Source organism: Pleurodeles waltl, chromosome 6 (assembly GCF_031143425.1).
Source record: "Pleurodeles waltl isolate 20211129_DDA chromosome 6, aPleWal1.hap1.20221129, whole genome shotgun sequence".
Lineage (NCBI taxonomy): Eukaryota > Metazoa > Chordata > Amphibia > Caudata > Salamandridae > Pleurodeles > Pleurodeles waltl.
Window position 1 is genome coordinate 17,654,973 of NC_090445.1, and position 22,271 is coordinate 17,677,243.

The window sequence follows — 22,271 nt, forward strand, 5'->3', positions numbered from 1 at the left end:
CTGACAGCCTGGACCCCTCTATCTGGAGCCTGCAGGTGCCAGAGATCCCCTGCTGACAGCCTGGACCCCTCTATTTGATGCCTGCAGGTGCCAGAGGCCCCCTGCTGACAGCCTGGACCCCTCTATCTGAAGCCTGCAGGTGCAGGGGCCCCCCTGCTGACAGCCTAGACCCCTCTATCTGAAGCCCCCCTGCTGACAGCCTGGACCCCTCTATCTGAAGCTCCCCTGCTGACAGCCTAGACCCCTCTATCTGGAGCCTGCAGGTGCCGGAGCCCCCCCTGCTGACAGCCTGGACCCCTCTATCTGGAGCCTGCAGGTGCCGGAGCCCCCCCCCTGCTGACAGCCTGGACCCCTCTGTCTGGAGCCTGCAGGTGCTGGAGCCCCCCTGCTGACAGCCTGGACCCCTCTATCTGAAGCCCCCCTGCTGATAGCCTGGACCCCGCTATCTGAAGCTCCCCTGCTGACAGCCTAGACCCTTCTATCTGGAGCCTGCAGGTGCCGGAGCCCCCCCTACTGACAGCCTGGAACCCTCTATCTGGAGCCTGCAGGTGCTGGAGCCCCCCTGCTGAGAGCCTGGACCCCTCTATCTGAAGCCCCCTGCTGACAGCCTGGACCCCTCTATCTGAAGCCTGCAGGGCCGTAGCCCCCCCTGCTGACAGCCTAGACCCCTCTATCTGGAGCCTGCAGGTGCCGAAGCCCCCCTGCTGAAAGCCTGGACCCCTCTATCTGGAGCCTGTAGGTGACAGAGCCCCCCTGCTGACAGCCTGGACCCCTCTATCTGAAGCTCCCCTGCTGACAGCCTAGACCCCACTATCTGGAGTCTGCAGGTGCCGGAGCCCCCCTGGTGAAAGCCTGGACCCCTCTATCTGGAGCCTGTAGGTGCCAGAGCCCCCCTGCTGACAGCCTGGACCCCTCTATCTGAAGCTCCCCTGCTGACAGCCTTGACCCCACTATCTGGAGTCTGCAGGTGCCGGAGCCCCCCTGGTGACAGCCTGGACCCCTCTATCTGGAGCCTGCAAGTGCCAGAGCCCCCCTGTTGACAGCCTGGACCCCTCTATCTGAAGCCCCCTGCTGACAGCCTGGACCCCTCTGTCTGAAGCCTGCAGGTGCCGTAGCCCCCCCTGCTGACAGCCTAGACCCCTCTATCTGGAGCCTGGAGGTGCCAGAGCCCCCCTGCTGACAGCCTAGACCCCTCTATCTGAAGCCCCCCTGCTGGCAGCCTGGACCCCTCTATCTGAAGCTTGCAGGTGCAGAGGCCCCCTGCTGACAGCCTGGATCCCTCTATCTGAGCCTGCAGGTGCCGGAGCCCCCCTGCTGACAGCCTGGACCCCTCTATCTGAAGCCTGCAGGTGCCAGAGGCCCTCTGCTGACAGCCTGGACCCCTCTATCTGGAGCCTGCAGGTGCCAGAGCCCCCCTGCTGACAGCCTGGACCCCTCTATCTGAAGCCTGCAGGTGCCGGAGCCCCCCTGCTGACAGCCTGGACCCCTCTATATGAAGCTCCCCTGCTGACAGCCTGGACCCCTCTATCTGAAGCCTGCAGGTGCCAGAGGCCCCCTGCTGACAGCCTGGACCCCTCTATCTGGAGCCTGCAGGTGCAGGAGCCCCCCTGCTGACGGCCTGGACCCCTCTATCTGAAGTTCCCCTGCTGACAGCCTAGACCCCTCTATCTGAAGCCTGCAGGTGCCGGAGCCCCCCTGCTGACAGCCTGGATCCCTCTATCTGAAGCCTGCAGGTGCCGTAGCCCCCCCTGCTGAGAGCCTAGACCCCTCTATCTGGAGCCTGTAGGTGCCGGAGCCCCCCTGGTGAAAGCCTGGACCCCTCTATCTGGAGCCTGTAGGTGCCAGAGCCCCCCTGCTGACAGCCTGGACCTCTCTATCTGAAGCTCCCCTGCTGACCGCCTAGACCCCACTATCTGGAGTCTGCAGGTGCCGGAGCCCCCCTGGTGAAAGCCTGGACCCCTTTATCTGGAGCCTGTAGGTGCCAGAGCCCCCTTGCTGACAGCCTGGACCCCTCTATCTGAAGCTCCCCTGTTGACAGCCTAGACCCCACTATCTGGAGTCTGCAGGTGCCGGAGCCCCCCCTGGTGACAGCCTGGACCCCTCTATCTGGAGCCTGCAAGTGCCAGAGCCCCCCTGTTGACAGCCTGGACCCCTCTATCTGAAGCCCCCTGCTGACAGCCTGGACCCCTCTGTCTGAAGGCTGCAGGTGCCGTAGCCCCCCCTGCTGACAGCCTAGACCCCTCTATTTGGAGCCTGCAGGTGCCGGAGCCCCCCTGCTGACAGCCTGGACCCCTCTATCTGGAGCCTGCAGGTGCCAGAGGCCCCCTGCTGACAGCCTGGACCCCTCTATCTGGAGCCTGCAGGTGCCAGAGCCCCCCTGCTGACAGCCTGGACCCCTCTATCTGAAGCCTGCAGGTGCCGGAGCCCCCCTGCTGACAGCCTGGACCCCTCTATATGAAGCTCCCCTGCTGACAGCCTGGACCCCTCTATCTGAAGCCTGCAGGTGCCAGAGGCCCCCTGCTGACTGCCTGGACCCCTCTATCTGGAGCCTGCAGGTGCAGGAGCCCCCCTGCTGATGGCCTGGACCCCTCTATCTGAAGTTCCCCTTCTGACAGCCTAGACCCCTCTATCTGAAGCCTGCAGGTGCCGGAGCCCCCCTGCTGACAGCCTGGACCCCTCTATCTGGAGCCTGCAGGTGCAGGAGCCCCCCTGCTGACAGCCTGGACCCCTCTATCTGAAGCTCCCCTGCTGACAGCCTAGACCCCTCTATCTGAAGCCTGCAGGTGCCGTAGCCCCCCCTGCTGACAGCCTAGACCCCTCTATCTGGAGCCTGTAGGTGCCGAAGCCCCCCTGCTGAAAGCCTGGACCCCTCTATCTGGAGCCTGTAGGTGCCAGAGCCCCCCTGCTGACAGCCTGGACCCCTCTATCTGAAGCTCCCCTGCTGACAGCCTAGACCCCACTATCTGGAGTCTGCAGGTGCCGGAGCCCCCCTGGTGACAGCCTGGACCCCTCTATCTGGAGCCTGCAAGTGCCAGAGCCCCCCTGTTGACAGCCTGGACCCCTCTATCTGAAGCCCCTTGCTGACAGCCTGGACCCCTCTATCTGAAGCCTGCAGGTGCCGTAGCCCCCCCTGCTGACAGCCTAGACCCCTCTATCTGGAGCCTGCAGGTGCCGTAGCCCCCCTACTGAAAGCCTGGACCCCTCTATCTGGAGTCTGTAGGTGCCAGAGCCCCCCTGCTGACAGCCTGGACCCCTCTATCTGTAGCTCCCCTGCTGACAGCCTAGACCCCACTATCTGGAGTCTGCAGGTGCCGGAGCCCCCCTGGTGACAGCCTAGACCCCTCTATCTGGAGCCTGCAGGTGCCGGAGCCCCCCTGCTGAAAGCCTGGACCCCTCTATCTGGAGCCTGTAGGTGCCAGAGCCCCCCTGCTGACATCCTGGACCCCTCTATCTGAAGGTCCCCTGCTGACAGCCTAGACCCCTCTATCTGAAGCTTGCAGGTGCCAGAGGCCCCCTGCTGACAGCCTGGACCCCTCTATCTGGAGCCTGCAGGTGCCGGAGCCCCCCTGCTGACAGCCTGGACCCCTCTATCTGAAGCCTGCAGGTGCCAGAGGCCCTCTGCTGACAGCCTGGACCCCTCTATCTGGAGCCTGCAGGTGCCAGAGCCCCCCTGCTGACAGCCTGGACCCCTCTATCTGGAGCCTGCAGGTGCCAGAGCCCCCCTGCTGACAGCCTGGACCCCTCTATCTGAAGCCTGCAGGTGCCAGAGCCCTCCTGCTGACAGCCTGGACCCCTCTATATGAAGCTCCCCTGCTGACAGCCTGGATCCCTCTATCTGAAGCTTGCAGGTGCCAGAGGCCCCCTGCTGACGGCCTGGACCCCTCTATCTGAAGTTCCCCTGCGGTCAGCCTAGACCCCTCTATCTGAAGCCTGCAGGTGCCGGAGCCCCCCTGCTGACAGCCTGGACCCCTCTATCTGAAGCTTGCAGGTGCCAGAGGCCCCCTCCTGACGGCCTGGACCCCTCTATCTGAAGTTCCCCTGCTGACAGCCTGGACCCCTCTATCTGGAGCCTGCAGGTGCAGGAGCCCCCCTGTTGACGGCCTGGACCCCTCTTTCTGAAGCCTGCAGGTGCCAGAGGCCCCCTGCTGACAGCCTAGACCCCTCTATCTGAAGCTCCCCTGCTGACAGCCTGGACCCCTCTATCTGAAGCCTGCAGGTGCCGGAGCCCCCCTGCTGACAGCCTGGACCCCTCTATCTGAAGCCTGCAGGTGCAGGAGCCCCTCTGCTGACAGCCTGGACCCCTCTATCTGGAGCCTGCAGGTGAAGGAGCCCCTCTGTTGACGGCCTGGACCCCTCTATCTGGAGCCTGCTGGTGCCATTGCAGAGCCCCCCCCTTCCCCCCGCCCCCACCAGCCGGCAGCCTAGATCCCTCTGCCTGGAGGTGCCATTCCTGGGCCCTTTGCCAGACTCCGTAGGCTGCCGTGCAGAGAGAGGAGGGGGGGGGGGCAGGGAATGTGCTGGCTTCAGACACCCCCCGCCCTGGTCCATGTGCCAGAGATCACACCCGCTGTGAGATTAACCCAGGAGTGTGGGGAGGGAGGGGAGTGCTGTCCTTCCTCGGTTCTGGGGTCACCTCTCTGTGTGACCCCAATCCCAGAGATCACTCCCTCTGTGACTTTAACCCAGGAGTGTGGGGCTGAAAGGGGGCGGGGGAGGGAGGGCAGTGTTGTCCTTCCTCGGTTCGGGGTCACCGCTCTCTGTGACCCCAATCACATCAGGTGTGTGTCTCGCCGCCAGGGCCTCCTTTTCCATTTTCTGCTCCAAAGACCCCGTCACTTGAGGGCTGCCCGGGCAGGCTTGGCATTAAACAGGGGTGGCGCGGCTAGGAAGGGGGTTGGGGCGTTAGGGACATATTAAGGATTTCGGGGGCCGAGGCAAGGCTATTTTGGGGCCCACCGTTCGGAACAAATTTGAATTTATGATCCATTTTCAGCTCTTTCCTGCCCTCTTTGGCCATGTCAATGACACTGCACTGGTCCAAACTCTAGATGTGTTTCCATCTGATATTTAGGGGTAGTGACGTGTGTTTTCACTATTGTAACACGGCGGCAGCTTGCTCCTATAACTGCAAATAATCTCTGTGACACCCCCATTTCTCATGTGTGAGGTTCTGTTTTGATCAAAATTAACTTTTTATGGATGTTCCTTGAAACATAACCACCACATTTTTCCACAAAATGTCTGTAATACACTCTCACACATCATATACATTAAAAGAAAACGGTATTTAAAACAATCCCGTGTAAGAATGATTCCAGGTCACCACGGCAGGACTGTCTGCTGAATAGAGTTGGCTCTATCGGGGGCCCCTGAAAGCCTGGGGCCAGAGCCCACTTTGCCCAGGCCTTAGAACGTGCCTGGTGGGTTGAGTTCGTGCCAAGGCACCCGTGTTGGTGTGCCACATCAGAGCCCATAACACATGGTGAGACCCCCGAAGAAGCTCTGCCAAGCCCACAACCCCCCACTGAGTGCTGTTTCCCTAATCTACCGTAGTGGTCTCAGAAGGATCCCCCTGTGGGCATTGTTTGGGCATTGGGGGCACATAAGGGAAGGGTTTGCAAGTGAGTGCATGTGTCTCTGTCCGGGGGTGCACTGTCTCTATGTGCACAAGCAGGGCTGCAGTGCATAGACAGGTGGTGTGGGGAGGGGTAAGGCAGTGGTGCCTAGACCAGCTAGGCTACCTCCTTGAAGGGAGGGTGGCAGCCCACCCACCGGGCATCACACCTCAGCTGAAGCAAACTATTGGAAACACCCTGGGAACCGCAGCAGTCTACAGGCAAGCACTATATAGAAAGTGTACTCAAAGCGCTTTACAGAGAGACAGCACTATTCATGCAAATTATTGAAAACATTTGGCAAACGTTAACACCTTCCTACAGTCAGACACCACTGCACAGTCCCCCATCTAACCTCCCATGAAGAAGACACAAGTTATTTGCACCCCCCAAGACACAGGTTCTAAGCTCCCCTGAGGAAGAAGCGGGTTCTTAGCGCCCACAAAGAATACAAGGGATCTAACCTTCCATGAAAAAATCGCAAGTTGTTTGCCTCCACCAAGACTCAGGTTCTAAGCTCCCACTAAGAAGAGAATCAGGTTGTAGGTTCCCATGAAGAAGACACAGCTGCTATGCGCCCACCAAGGCACAGGTTCTCATCTCCCGTGAAGAAGACGCAGCTTCTTGATGCCTACAAAGAAGACAAGGGATCTAACCTCCCAAGAAGAAAACACAAGTTCTTTGCCCCCACTAAGACACAGGTTCTAAGCTCCCACTAAGAAGACACAGGTAGGTTCTAGGTTCCCATGAAGAAGACACAAGTTCTATGCCCCCACCATGGCACAGCTTCCAAGCTCCCCTGAGGAAGATGCAGGTTCTTAGCGCCTACAAAGAAGACAAGGGATCTAACCTCCCATGAAGAAAACACTTGTTGTTTGCTTCCACCAAGACTTGGGTTCTAAGCTCCCACTAAGAAGACAAATGTTGTAGGTTCCCATGAAGAAGACATGGGTTCTGTGAGCTCACCAAGACACATGTTTCTAAGCTCCTGTGAAGACACGCTTTCTTAGTGCCTACAACGAATACAAGGGATCTTGCCTCCCTTGAAGGAGACATAGGTTCTCTGTGCCCACAAAGAGGCAGGCTCTAAGCTCCCCTGAGAAAGATGCAGAATCTAAGCTCCCACAAAGAAGACACAAGTTCTATGTTTACATGAAGAAGACACCGGCTCTTAGCATCTACAAAGAAGACAAGGGCACTAAGTTTCCACAAAGAAGCCACAGGTTCGAGTCTCGCACCGGGAGGGGGTTGTGCCAGCCACAGTGAAAGGTTCTGGAGTCACGGGTGAAGGGAGGCAGTTCGCCACAAGAGCACAGGTGATGCCATGGATGACTCATGCCAGTAATAAAATATACCACATTGCAGGTGCTCTGGTGTACACAATGTTTCCATGTGGCTCTGTCTGAACACGAAGGAGCCCTGATGCCAGTCCAGCTGCGTGGCATTGAAGATGGCCTGGTGCTCACCATGTTCCCACGTGCCAGGCCATTCATAAGTTGTGCCCATTTAAGGCACTCTGGTGCCCACCATCTCCCTCTGTCTCTGAAGACAGAGGCTCCATGATGCCAATAGTAAACTGTGCCATATTGAAAGCGTTCTAGTGCCCATCATATGCCTCTTGGTCTCTGAGCATGGAAGGGCTGTGCCAGTCATAACATTGGCTGCATTGAAGGTGCTGTGGTGACCACAGTGTGGCTCTGTCTGTCTGAACAAGGAGGAACCATGATGCCAGTCATAATCTGTGCAGCGTTGCAGGTGCTGTGGTACCCACCATATCCCTACGTGTCTCTCAGTCTGAACACAGAGGAGCTGTACCATTCATGTGCTGTACTGCATTGAAGGTGCTGTGGTGCCAACCATCTTTTCAGGTGCCCCAGACGGTGTCAACACGGAGGAGACATGATGCCTTTCCTAAGCTGTGCCACGTTGAAGGTGCCCTGTTGTCCACCATGTGCCTTTCAGACTGTCTTGAGCACGAAGGAGATATGCCAGTCATGAGCTGTGACACATTGAAGTCTCTCTGGTGCCCACCGTGTTCCCACATGCTTCAGTTGGTGTCTGACTTGGAGGAGCCATGATACCAATTATAAGCTGTGCCATTTAGAAAGTACTCTGGTGCCCACAATGTGCCTCCAAGTCTGCGCCTGACAACGGAGGAAGCATGATGACAGGCATAAACTGTGCCACATTGGAGGGAGGCGCTCCGGTGCCCACCATGTGCCTCTGTCTGTGCCTGAACACGGAGGAGCCATGATGCCAGTCATAAGCAGTGCTGCATTGAAAGTGTCCTGGGGTCCACCTTCTTTCCATGTGCTTCGCAGTCTGTGTCTGAACGTGAAGCCATGCCGGTTACAAGCTGTGCCACATTGAAGGTGCCCTGGTGACCACCATGTTTCTCTGTCCGTGCCTGAACACGGAGGAGCCATGATGCCAGTAATAAGCTGTGCCACATGGAAGGTGCCCTGTTGTTCGCGAAGTTCCTGCATGGCTTTCAGCCTGCTGTGTCTGAAAACACCTGCTGACCAACACGACAACACCTGCACCCTAAATCCAGAGGGCCTCGCTGACTGCGACCGGCTCCGGTGAAGATTTCCCGATGTCTAAACGTACTCCTGCACCTGCAGCCCCCCTGACCTTTGGGAACCCAAGCAACGTCCATTGAGCTCTCTACTCACCTGGGATCTAAGTCAAGTACTTACCTGTGAATTGTGTTGTTACTTTTACTCCCCTAGGACTGCATTGCTTTCTGTGAGAAATTGCAGTGTCCATTTTTGAAACTTAAAAGTATTACTTACCTGTTTTATCTGTGAATTCTAAACAAAGTGCTTTTGATACATGAAAGTGATACATTTCTTGAAACTCTACTTACCTGCAACAAGATCTTTTTGGTTCTAGAAATAAAGTAACAAAGTATATTTTTGATACATAAAAACATTGGCCTGAGGTTAGTCATTGAGTGTGTGCCTCATTTGTTGGCTGTGTGTGTACAACAAATGCTTTGCACTATCTCTGTTAAGCCGAAGTGCTCGACCACACTACCACAAGTAGAGCATAAGTATTCTCTATTATTGCAACTGTCAAACCTCTGGGGAACCCCTGGACTCTGTGCAGACTATATCTCATTTTGATAGAGTATATACAGAGCCAGCTTCTTACATACCCTGCATGTAGCCTAGATTCTTATTATAAATGGAGCAACATTGTAGATTAATAAACGCAAAGAGGTCTTCGTACAGCGCACTCTCCAAACTCACATATTTGTAGGTGCTCTCATATGTGACTATGAACAAAAATGAGGCCTGGTGAAATAAAATATGTGCTTGGATGACCAGAGAAGCCGCGATTGATCCCATATTTTTCTGTTTCACATTATGCGATTCAGCCAGTAGATATGCATCTCTTTCTGTCATCAAAGGTTAATGTTTTTTCCTTAGTTCTTGGAGGATGAGATTAGAGCATGGGTGACAAGCACAATCCACATTTTATTTTTGCGAGTTTTTCACACCGCCAATTTTGTCCAACGACATAAGTGCTTCATGATAGACACAGACTGTTACACATTATTTTTGTGACACACATTTGCTGGTATTCATAGGCTGATGTGTGGAGACCAGGATTAAAACCTGTTTCCCCATGTTGCACAGTCTGCTTTTACAGGCCACATTGGCTCGCTTTGGGCTCGAGGTTCCAAGAGGACCTCAAGCTGAGCCTGAACTAGAGCCAGGCATCTGGCTCAGGGTTTGCTTCTTGGTACCATCTAGCTGAGGTGTGCTCATAGGAAGAGATGATGCCGTATTGTGGGAGGGAGGGGTGATGTCCCAGCAGATGCTTTGCAAACACTGGCCTGATATCCAGGGCTTTAGGTGTGGTGGTTGGTGGTGGGAGGGTCAGAGGCGGTCTCTAAAAGGGGCGTGGCCTAAGAAGCATAACTGACTCCTTTCCAAGAGGCGTGGCCTTACTAATTAGGAGCGTTGCTTAAAACATGTAAACAAAAGTCTTGGGCAACCCTTAGCGCTCCACCCAACCAGTATGCGTCTGTCTCGGCGAGCTTCCTCTTGTTGCATCCAGAGATCTAACAGACATGCACCTGAATCAAGTCAGATCTATTGGCAGTGATTGTTAGCAGTATCAGATAAATAAGCAACAAGAATTATTTTGTGACTATCTTCTCTTCACACCACTTTCCTCTGGGGTCTTTGTTAGACACACACTTCCTTTTCTCCCCATATCTTTCTGAAATTCTCCATCTGCATATCACACCTCCTGTCCTTCCTCCTTGGCACATTCTTTTCACTCTGCTGTATATGTTATTACTTGCATCTCCAGCAACCTCTGCACACACTCACTTGTAAGCACTGCTTTTCTTTTTTTGGAGCTGTTGTCAATATTTCGACGGCTGTGTACCTCTGTCACACGCTTTCACATAGAATCACAGCTCTGATTGGCACATGTGACCATTACTCTGTGCGCCCTGCGCCAGCAGCTAGTGCTTGGATGAGTGTGTTTTTCAGGACTCCCTTTTGGCCCACTAACAGACTCCATAAACACCTCGTACTGCTCTCAGCCCCTGGCCGTTATAAACACCCACAACCTGAGCTTGCACAGACACCTACAGACGACACAGTTCACAGAACGCACTATGCATGAGTAATATGCTGCATGAACAAAAAATACAGAAACACAACATCCTGGAAAAAGCAAACACTCCTAGGAAATGCAAGCTTAAGTAAAACGTGAAATCTAAACAGGAACTGGATCGCTGACATGGGTCCCTAAATTGTTTTTACAGTGTTTATTCAGGGACATTTATATAGGTTAACCGTTTCAATGTTGGTTATTAATTACTGTTGGGTTGTAGAACCAAAGGTACCCCGCCACCCCCCCTTTAAATTCCTTCTGATAGCCTTCAGAAATAGGGTGTAACAGAAGAATTCAGCCACTGTCCTCTTTCCACTGTTTCTGATCAAACCTCCTGCTTGTCCAGAAATAGGTGTACTTATAAAATATTAACACTTTCCATCATCTGTGTCTCATCCGCAGCTGATCTGACTTGATTGAAGCATCTTTGGAGATTAGGTATCAACTCTGTAATATTTAGGAGCAAGCAGTCCCTGTCTAAAAGTCTATCTCTAGTTTCCTTATTAGAGGCAACCGTAATAGGTTATTACAGTTGAGTTCTACGGTCACAATGGCTTCCGCCATTGTCAGCAGCCAAGGCAAAAGCCAGGTCACAGAGCAATATGACACCTATGGTTTAATGAATCAAAACGGGAACTCTTTTCCTCCTTCTAATGTTTTTCTAAACTGACAAGCGATCAGCAGAAACAAGATTATAACATGTTTAATTTTCTTCTGCACTGTAGCTCATTGCAGCAAAGCTAGAATCTCTGCATGTTTCAACACAATCGGAGCCGTACTGTTGACTTAGTTATCTGGTCCTAATATCTTTTAGCAAAAAATACTGGATGCGTTTTGGTGTGTTTAATTTTGCAGTACAAATTCTGGTTTTATTCTTATCTGCGATGAACATGAAAGAGCAAGACACCAAGGTTTTAAATGGTTTGTTAGTAAGGTGATATTGTAACCATGTGTTTTAAAGAGTAATGTACGCTCCGTCTTACATTAAGAGGATATTGAAAGTCACCATGGAGTTTCATGACTTTATAAATAAAAGCTGCTTTGGCCTGCGTGACCTCTATATGTTCACGAACTCCCAGGCGATTCGCAGTATTCTTCTGATGTACACCAGAGAGTACTTCATCCCATATACCATGAGCCACAGTTCCCCAACATTTTCATTCAGAGCTGTTTACCTTACGTTGGTCGACATTCATTGTGAGAAAGCTCACCATCTGAACCCTAAAATTATGCATTTTAGGTGCCACCTTCGTACTTCTCATGACGACGGTTCTATGTTCCAGAGCATATCATACCGTCAACCCAGTGGGGTCTGTTACAGCTCAGCGCCCAATCAGGTCTCGTAAAGCGTGGCAAATCATCCACGAGGGTCTCGAGTTGCTTGGCTTTCTAGCTGCTTTGTTGGTGTTCTTCTCAGTCGAACAGCCAGGTCTTGAGCCCCTTCCTGGAGTGAAGAGGTGGTCCTTGGGTGTAGGGGAAGGTTGTTCCAGGCCTCGGCTGCCAGGTGAGAGGAGGAGTGTCCTCCGCTGTTGCTTCAGAAGATCCGGGGGGGGGGGGTGGCTGCAAGGAAGAGGGAGGCGTATCGCAGGTGTCTGGTTGGTTGGTGGAATGTCATATGTTTATTGATGTATTCTGGTCCTTTATTGTGCAGGGCTTTGTACGGCATTTCTTCTGGATCAGGAGTCACTGTAGCTTCTTAAACTGCGTTGTGGGTCTGTCTGGGGACGTCGCAGATTAATCTTGCTGCTGAGTTTTGTATTGTTTGTGGTCTCTTCAGGAGGCGTGCGGTTATTCCTACGTAGTGTGTTCACTTAGTCCAACCTGCTGTTGATGAGGGCCTGCGTGACTCCTTCTGGTGTCTTATGTGATTTAGCTCACTGAACCCTGACTGAGGAGGACGTGGGCGCAGTACTCTCATGGAGGTCCATTTTCTGATCCATGTGGTCTGTTATGCAGAGCTCACAGCACATGTGCTTTTGAGTCTCATGTGATGCGGCTCGGCCACATCTGAACCATGGAGGTGTGTGGGGTCTTGGTGCATTGCCCCTGCTATTCCTGATGGAGCCTCCATGTTCTGGAGCGCAGGATAAATCTGTCTGCATCAGTGGAGTCTTTGACTGCAGAGTTGTTGCATCACAGCTGACAAACATATCTAATTGATAGGATGAATGTGAGTGGTGGTGATGGCCTCTGATGGGGCACAGCAGTGTATCTTTACAGTTCCACTCACGTCCTGGATGGTAGCCATTGAATGTCACCATCGGGCTCCTTTCTAAGCACAACAGAGTTTTTGTTGGTCCTGGGTCTATGACTATTTGATATAGGCTGGTGGTAAATGATCTTGGTTGTCTTCCAACTTCATGTTCAGTGGCCGCTGTAGGAGAGCTTGACCCATGGACTAGTTTGGTGGGAGTCGGTGGTAAACAGTTGTTGTTACTTGACAGTTGTATAGTATGTTGCTACTTCTGTTGTGCTGCCTTCTGAAACCGTTGCAGGCCAGAGCCACCATACTTTACCAATAGATTGAACAATGGTCATGCCTACGTTGTGTAGGATTAGTTGGAAGCATAGCTGGAAGGGTGTGTGTATGAAGCTTCTGTCCTCTAGAGTTTTTAGGGGAGCTTGTAGTTCTGTGGAGTGATGTGAACCTGTAGCTGGCATAGCGTGTAGATGTGGTGGTGTCCGTCACCTATGATTTATACAGAATTATGCACTGTTATATGTGCTACCCATGCTGAACAGACGTTTGATGTTTGGGAATTATGTTTGTATATGGGTGGGTTATTTTGACTGAGCCGATGTGTGCAGAGATATGAAGTACTGAGTCACGTGTCCTCTTACATTATAAGAAACTGTGTACAGGACCAGAGAAGCCATGTTTGAGAAAGAATCTCTCAGCGGTGACACAACATCATGTAGAAACCTTGACTCACTTTGGTAACTGGAGGAATTGCTGGACCTTGGTTGGATGAAGTTAGTTAGGTGCCCTGATTCAACACGCCAACCAGCATTTTGGATGTCCACTCCAGAACACTTTCTTGGTGCCAGTGCAGTTCAAGTGGTCAGGTGTTGATGTCTTGGGAAGACACCATGGTAATTGGGAGGCACAGATTCACAAATCACAGCCGAAAGGGCAATTGATAGAATGGAAGTGGATCCTTCCGTCTGGGAGACTGTTCCAGAGCAACAGTCATCTATAGTGACCACCAACATATATTCCTGAAATCCTTATTCAGTGGTGTGTGTGGCTCTAGATACACATGCTCTGCGTACTCCTGCCATCTAATGTTCGATCCGGACTGTTGCAAGTTATTTTTCTTTGAAGAAACTGAGGAGTCACCACTCAGCCCCATGACTCAAAAAAGTCATACTGCACTTGGACATAGACTCCTTTGTTAGATTGTTTTCTCTCTGCCGTCGGGGTCTGACGTGTGTCTTCGCTCCGTCTTTCGACTCTCTCAGGTTTGACATTTTTCCTTCTATCTTCTCCTTATTGACGGTATTGTTTGACCGTGTGTTTCCATCTTCGTGTTCGTCTCCTCTCGGTGGTCGGGGCACTGACGGCACCTGTTTCGGTGCTACCTCACCACGCGGCACAGAAGAGTATGCTGAGCTGATGGAACGGGTGCCATTTCGTTTCTGTCCTCTGTGCTGTTTAAAATTCCTAGACACCGATCAGGATCTGGTGTGTAACCTTGTGCCTCTCGCCTGATCACCAAGAAGATATCTGCGATGACTGCAAATACTTCTGGTCGAAGAAGACCCTTCGGGACTGAAGAGCTTGTTGTTTGGAGATGGCGCACAGGAGTCCATATGACACCCCGGGCATCTTTGGGAAGAGAAACACCCAGGAGGAGTTGGAACAAGAGGAGGTCTTCTCCATCCAGGGCCCAGACATCAAAAGCCACAAGGTAACATCTGCACAACCCATGAGTACTGTGGCCCCTTCTGCCCACACTGACTCTTAAAAAGCCCCTTCTAGATGTCGCTGGACAGCCCTTGCCACCAGGCCATGGTTGGATTAGAAAAACTATTTTGGCTGCCCAGCCCTCCGGCTCCGCTTCGAAAATCACAAAGACCAAAACACCATCTTTCACCTCTGGCACATCGGTCCGAGACACTTTGGTCCAAACTTTGGCTCTAAGTGCTTTGGTACCGACCCGAACAGCTACCACCTCGGTGCCAAACAAAGTGCACCAACCGAAAACTTTGGTGCTGAAAACCACAGAGACAAGATCTTCGGAGCAGAAGGATTCCAGGCAGTCTTCAGCTTTGTCTTCACCTGTGGAACCCATTTTGGACATCATGGATGCTCAACAGCGCTGCCTTATAAATCCAGGAGGATACAGAGTGCATTATTGCTTCCCTCCTGTACTTTCCGACAATAAATTATCCTACAGAGAGGCTTTGTACACTTTTCCACCTCCAAAGAAAGTTACCAAAGACGAGGCTTCCTCCAGACCTACCAAGCCTATCTCCACCTTTTCCTCCTCCACCTCCTCCACCCACTGCTTCTCCTCCACCTCCTGCCCCCGCATTCACCTTCCTCACCTACTGCAGGAGACTTTACAACTCAGGGATACCCTGTACACACTGTGGATGATTTGGGTGGGGCACAGCAGGGCCACGATCCGTGGGACACGTACGACCCTGATCCCATGTTGACCAACAACCCAGATTTGTACCCCGCATGACCCTCCCCACCAGAGGATAGCCTGTCCTATCAACAAGTAGTAGCTTGTGCAGCCGCCTTCCCTAATGCTGATCTCCTTAGGGACCCAATTGAACAGGACTTCCTGTTTGATACCCTTACAACCACACACAGAGTTTCTCCCCATGCTCCCTAGCGTGCTTCATCACGCAGACAACATTTTTATTTAGCCTGTCTGCTCCAGGGTTATCACCCAGAGTAGATAAGAAATATAATTCTTCTTCCACTGACCCGCTATATACATCACGTTCCAGGTCCCTGCAGGCCCCATAGTGGTCGCAACTGCACTGAAAAGGGGCAGTAGTCAGGCCACAGGGGACTCTCCTCCTCCAGATAGAGAATAAAAAGCCGGATGCCGCCAGCAAAAGGGTGTGGCTGCCCAGGCAGCCAATCATTGACGCAGTGCCAATTCACAGGCCTTGCTAGTGAGATATGACTAGGCTCACTGGAATGAGATGGAGGATCTCCTCCAGTTTCTTCCAAATGAGCACTGAAAAAGAGGACAGCAGATTATTGCAGAGGGGCCTACAATCAGAAATAATTCCATCCGCTGTGCCCTAGATGCAGCAGGCACAGCTGCACGCAGTATTAACACTAGTGTGTTAATAAGGAGACACACATGGCTTTGATGCTCTGGGTTCAAACTAGAGGTCCAGCAGGCAGTGCTCAACATGCCCTTTAACAAGGAGCATCTTTTCGGCCCTTAAGTGAATTTCACCTTTGAGAAGCTGAAAAAAGACACCGCAAAAGCCATGGGTGCTCTCAAGTCCCCCTCACAAATGGGCAATTTTCATCACTCCACATTCAGAGGTGGTTATAAATATACAACCTCAGACGTGTCTACTTCCCAGCCCAGCTAGCCTTCAGCCTCGTATTCTAGGGGTTTCTTCCGGGGAGCCTATAGAGGCAATAACAAATAAGGCAGAGGTAGGAGCACCACCGCCCGCTGTTCTACGTCCAGGAGTAAATTCCCTATACTTTCTCATTCCCCAAAAAAGACAGGTCTCTCAGGCCTATTTTGGACCTCAGACTATTAAGCCACCACATTTTTCCCAGAGCACTTTCACATGGTTAATCTTCAAGACATTATTCAGCTTCTACAACAAGGTGACTTTCACAGCCCTAGATCTAAAGGACGCCTTCTTTTATATCCCTGTCCACCCTGCACACTGAAAATACCTAAGATTCGTGGTTGCAGGCAAACATTACCAGTTCAGAATCCTGCCACTCAGAGTCACAACTGCTCCCAGAGTCTTCACAAAGTGCTTAGCAGTAGTTGCCACAAATCTCAAAAGGCAAAACATACACATGTTCCCTTACCCAGGCAACTGGCTCATCAAAGCCAGCCCACGGCAACAGTGCCAATATCACACTCGAATGATAGTGGACCTGCTTCACACGCTGGGATTCACAATCAACTTTGTCAAATCTCATCTACAACCTTTTCAGCTACAGCCCTATCTAGGAGCGATTCTCAATGCAGAGTTGAGGCTAACATACCCCAACCCGGCCCGCATTAACAGTTTTCACTCGCTTCTCCCCCAGTTTCAGGAGAATCGCTCCTACACAGTCAGGACTATCATGCGCATGTTAGTCATTGCATCCTGCATTGCTATTGTTCCTCGTGCCAGACTCAATATGCGTCCCTTACAGCAGGTCTGTCACGTCAGTGGTCTCAGTCACAGGGTCACCTGGATGATCTAGTGTTGTAAGACCACCATGCTCACTGCTCTCTGCAATGGTGGACCACCACCTGTTGTAAGGGCTGCCTTTTCCGGACCTTGTGCCTCAGGCCATTCTGACCACAGACGCATCACGGATGGGTTGGGGCGCTCACCTTCAAGACCTCACAATACAGGTCCTCTGGGATCTCAGTCACCAATCCCTACATATCAGTTACCTCAAGCTCCAGGCAGACATTATGGCCCTGAAAGCATTTCTTCATCATCTGTCTCACAAGGTTGTCTTTGTCAGCATGACAGCTGTGTATTTTTTACAGAAACGGGGGGACACTGTTGCAGTTGTCAGCTCGTTCAGACAATATGGAAGTGGGCGATCCACCACCACATTTACCTGGTGGCAGAGTATGTCACAGGGATGGACAACAACTTTGCAGACCAGCTCAGAAGGATACTTAAGTGGAGAACAGACAGGCCCTTTCTGTTTAGAAACTCCCAGTCATTAAAGCCTTTATAGGAGGCTTTTAAAGTGTTAAACAACCAAGACCCCCGGGTGCCCACCTGGAATCTGCGGTCTTCTGTCGTAACCACTACATTCAAGTTCTCTATAGGTTACTCCATATGGAGTGTGGCCTTCTCATTCGCTTTCACTTTCTTACTTTCTTTGTCGTGCTGTCCACCTTCCCTGTCGATGGAAAGTAGCTGGTTGAGAGTTGGGTTTACTAAGCATTTCATACCTTATGCCACAGACCCAAGCAGGCGCACCATTCCAGTTTGGGGAGGGGGGGTGGACCAATCTAAGGTGGATTCTGTGAGGCATTGTGTGTATCTGGTGGTCAAGAGTCCGTCTTGAAATGGAAAGTTAACTTTTCAAGTGACCAACATGCAATATTCTCGCTCTACACTGGAATGGTAGATTAGTGCACAGCATGTGATGTACAACATGACAATCTGCAAACAGTTGTGACAGGGAAGTAACATTTTACTTACAGTACACAAGGCAGAACGTGGCTTCCCAGAAGGCATTTCACGCTTGTTTGGAGCGTACATAAAGTCAGTTTGTGAGGAAAAGGATCACTTGTAATCCACATTTGGCATTTTCTTTTTTTTTTTTTGCTTTGTGTGTGATCATTCCTGGGCCAACTGTTACCTTGTCCTGCGTCTAGGTCTTTCCCCGCTTAACTCTTACCTTTCTGCTTCCAGGGTGACGACTTCGGGCGCGATGGAGGGCGTCAAGAAGGTGAAGAAGGTGGTGAACGGCTCGGTGGAGCCACGTGCCAGCTGGGAGAGCACGGCATGATGGGAACGCCAGCTGGCAGCGGCGCTTTCGCACAAACGTTTAATTTATTAATACCTCTATATGAGCTGGCCATAAGGACATTGTGTGGCGCGCCCCTCCGTGAGGGTGCCATGGCTTCTTGGCCGCAGCCTGGAACTTTTCTGGATTTTAGAGACTTTATTTAATTTTGGCGTTCCTGGGCGCACACACCCATAGCCCCTTTTCCCTAATGTGTGGGCTGAGGCACCTCACATCTGTTTTGGGGTGAGGCATGTTGGGGTTGGAGTTGGGTATAAGGTGCCTTGGGCCATTCCTTCTGCTATGGAATATGTTATTCAAGTGCTGGGCTCATTTTTTTTTTTTTTTTTACTGTATATTTCCTGTAAACACAGAGTGCATGGGTATAGGGCCACCCTCTGCAGTTCACACTCCTTGCATTGGGGCTGAGGCCAGCAGCTTGTTCTTGCCTTCCTTAAGTTCTCATTTCACGCTCAAGCACCCTCTTCAGCCTGCTCCAGGGATGTAAACACACTCTGTTTTAAGAGAGGGCGACGGTTCCTGGAAGGATCACGAAGGAGTCTTGAGAGGGTGGCATACCCTGTGCCAAGGCTGGAGGTGGGGGCGGAGAAGGCGAGCCCCTAGCACTGTGGTGGAGAGTGAGCAAGCAGTAGGCTAGAAAGAGCCCCTGGTACAGGTATGTTGGAGATCTGAGTGGTAGATTCTGGGCTGCAGCATGCGTAAGGCAGGGATGATTTCCTGCATGGGGCATGTGCCTCTGAAGTATAGTGTGTGTGGGGCAGAAACTAATGCACTACCTGCATTGGACCAACTGGCATGTAGTACAAAACAGAGACTGAAGTAGTCTATAGTAGGTGGCCAAGTCCTCAAGTTGGTACTCAAATATACTGTACGTTGGGCAGATAGCACTGGCGTAGCCTCTGGAGTATTGTGTGCTTGAGGCAGATGCTGAGGCTTTTTGGGAAAAGGTAGTGTTGTGGGGGTGTAATTGAAGCGGGCTCCTCACGGTGTATATTGTTTATAACTCTGATGCTGGAGGAGTCTGCATAAGTAAGATGCATATGTTTTGGTTAGAAGCCAAATACTGATGTAAGGTTCGTCTAGCGGTGACAGAGAGGTAGTGTTTTGTAGCTAGGTGCAGTGGCACCGAGAATAAGGTAAATGCTGAAGTTGTGTGTGTGCGCATGCATGTGTGAGATGCTGTGCTGCAGAGATTGCAAGGGTGGTCTACACCATGCAGAGGCTGCAGGGGTGGAGCCCACAAGGCAGAGGCTGTACAGGGGCAGAGCGCCTGAGGCGGCAGCTGTGCAGGGGTGGAGCGTGCAAGGCAGAGGCTGCAGTAGTTGATCACGCAACACCGAGGCTGCATGGCTGGAGCGCACGAAACAGAGGCTGCAGGGGTGGAGCGTACAAGGCAGAGGCTGCAGGGGTGGAGCGTACAAGGCAGAGGCTGCAGGGGTGGAGCGCATAAGGCATAGGCTGCAGTAGTGGAGCGTACAAGGCAGAGGCTGCGGTAATGGAGTGCAGTAGTGGGCTGCAGGGGTGGAGCGTACAAGGCAGGGGTGGAGCATACAAGGCAGAGGCTTAAGGTTGCAGTGCATGAGGCGGAAGCTGCAGGGGTGGGACTGAATAGCATCTTTGTGGTTACAGTACATAAGGCAAATACTTGTGGGGTAGAGCCCAGGAGACGGTTATTGGGGTGTTAGGGCGCACAACAACATTACTGTATTTGTAGACTATGCATGACTGGTATTGCATCGGCCTGGTGCACGAGGCTGGTACTGTACATGAGACCATGCATGACTGGTATTGCATCGGTCTGGTGCATGAGGCCAGTATGACGTGTAGACTGCATGACTGGCATTGCATTGGCCTGGTGCACAAGGCCGGCATGGCACATGTAGACCATGCATGACTGGTATTGCACAAGGCCGGTAGGGCGCACACAATGGATATTGCAGGAATCAGGCACACAGTAGTGATATTGCAAGTGTAGGGTAAGATCTAGTCCTACAGGGATAGGGCCATCATCTTGCATGTGACCATCTGTACATTTTTTAACCAATTCCCTCTCTCCGTATTTGCTTTGCTTTGGCAGTCAGTCGTTTTGTGTCGTAGTCACACTGTGCCAACTGCATACATATGTCCTATCTTTTTAGTGTTGGTGCCAGGTCTGATCCCTTATTCTGGTGTGCTGAATAGAACCTTTTAGATGTTCCACAAGGTACATTTCAGCATTCTGACTACAGGGAAGTGCCCGATAAGTACCTCTCGAAGTGCCTGACTGTGTTTGACGTTGTATGTCTCTGTATGTTGGACTTGGTTTGCTTCTGTGAGTTTCCCAATCCTTATTTTGAGAAAAGTTAGGTTTGTACTGCGTAATGGCTGGACACAGACTCTTTGTTGGGATATAAACACTTCTACTTGTTTATTTGTACATAGCTTTTTGTATAAAAATGTACCTGGTGGATAGATTGACATTTTAGGGACTATGTGGCAATACTCTGCACTTGATTCGTGACCTTGTGAGAGGAAAGATATCTTCAGGAGAGCGGAGACCTCTTGTGTATATTTTTGCTCGTAGTGTGGAAGAGGTGAGGTGCACATGGTGTCCGGTTGTATGTGGGTGATGTGTAACCATATTGACTTGCTGGTGTGAAGCCACACTACTGCAGGGTAGGTCCATCTTGGGCAGAAGAAGAGGCCAAAGGCACCCTTTCCCTCACCTCTGACATGGCCCCTTGCTCCCAGACCAGTGGCATGTTGAGTTCTGTAGCCATCATTGCCCTCACAGCTCCATGGTCTTCGAGTCCACTGCAAGCCCCATCTGACCCCCGGATTCCTTCATAGGTTTCTGAACTTCCATCCACCAGCAGCATGAACCAGACACTGAACCTGGCCTCAAAGTGAAGTACTTGGAGATGGCAAAACCTGCATTGAAGAGTCTGAGGCTGGCCGGGGCATTAATGCTGTATCATGGACCGGGATCATGACAGAAGACGACTAATTCTCAATCCAAGCCTCTCACTCACAGCTTGTAGTCCTGGACTTTGAAGCAATAACATTGCACTGTCTTCTCAGCCGGACTCCCGCTCACCCCAGTAGAATCATGGTGGCCTCCAAGCATGCGTGTACACTTCACTCCCAAACCAAGGAGAACGGGCGTGCCGCGGAGCAGGATTTTCTGTTGTATGATGTTTGTATATCTGTAAATAGTTATCATTTTCATCCAAGACTGAGATATAAATGGCTCCATACAGTTTTGTATTTATAAGCTAAAAGGAAGGTCAGCAGAAGATGTGAAGACCAGGAGAATGATCAGTATAAGGGACTTGAATAAAATATTTTCTTGCAGTGATACTTATCTATACGAAGGGTGCGGTAATAAAGATGATATAAATGGACTAGGTCTCTGGGATGGATTGCTCTTGTCTGTTATGTGCCTGGCGGATTAGGACACCGGGCATTGAAGTTAGGTGTAGCACAGGCTCCAGGGTGATGCTCTAATGCCAGGCAAGAATCGGGGGTGGAGCTCTAGCGGTCAGCAGGGGGGGTCTCCTGTCCTTTACTTCTGACTGTAAACCTTTGTATTTGGCAGTTTCCTGCATTTGTCGACTGTTGCTTCTGAAGTCCTGGAATAATACAGGCGCATGGCTCCTCAGGGGACACAGGTAAGCAGTAGGGAAAAAAAATAGTCACAGGGAATCCGAACATTTTGTAGGCATGTGCATGCGTTCAACATGCATGCATGTGCCTATAAAAGAATATTTTTTTAAAAATAACATGTGAGGTGGATCTAAAAAGTTTTAAAAAGTAGTGTGAAAGTGCTGTATTAAAATGTATAGCGAACGTGCTTTTAAAAAAAAAAAAAAAAAACGGATGAGCAGGTTGTGGGAACGGGATGGGAGTCGGGCCGGGCAGTGAAAAAGCATTGCGGGTATGGGGGAAGCAGCATGAGGGAAAGAACACATGGAAAAGAGAGCAATGTAGAGCGCTGGGGGCCTATTATGGGGGGGGGGGGGGATGGGACGTGGATGCACATGAGAGAGAGAGAGACACAGAGAGCAACACTAGTGCGATTGGGGGGGGAGAGAAGCACATGCGCAAGAGAGTGGGGGGAGTAGAAAAGCATGTGATGTAGACAGTTGGAAAACACATGTGAGTACTTACAAAACAAAATAAAAAAGTAGTTCCCTCGAAGTGAGCATGGGACTCAGAGACGCTAACTAGCCAATCAAAGTGATGATTAAGAAGCTATGCCACATGGGAGGGACAAACACAGTATGGACAAGGAAAGCCATCCAGTAAAAAGCAAATAGAAGTGACAGTAA

At 51.4% G+C, this 22,271-nt stretch overlaps 1 protein-coding gene across 1 annotated transcript in view; it reads left to right on the forward strand.

Moving 5' to 3' along the window:
- GPR107 (G protein-coupled receptor 107) overlaps positions 1-21,344 on the forward strand; it is a 202,503-nt gene extending 181,159 nt beyond the window's left edge. The window contains exon 18 of the mRNA XM_069237052.1: positions 17,847-21,344. Within this exon, the coding sequence (XP_069093153.1) occupies positions 17,847-17,943 (97 nt within the window). The 3' untranslated portion in view covers positions 17,944-21,344. The remainder of the gene's footprint in view (positions 1-17,846) is intronic.
- Positions 21,345-22,271: the final 927 nt, after the last annotated feature.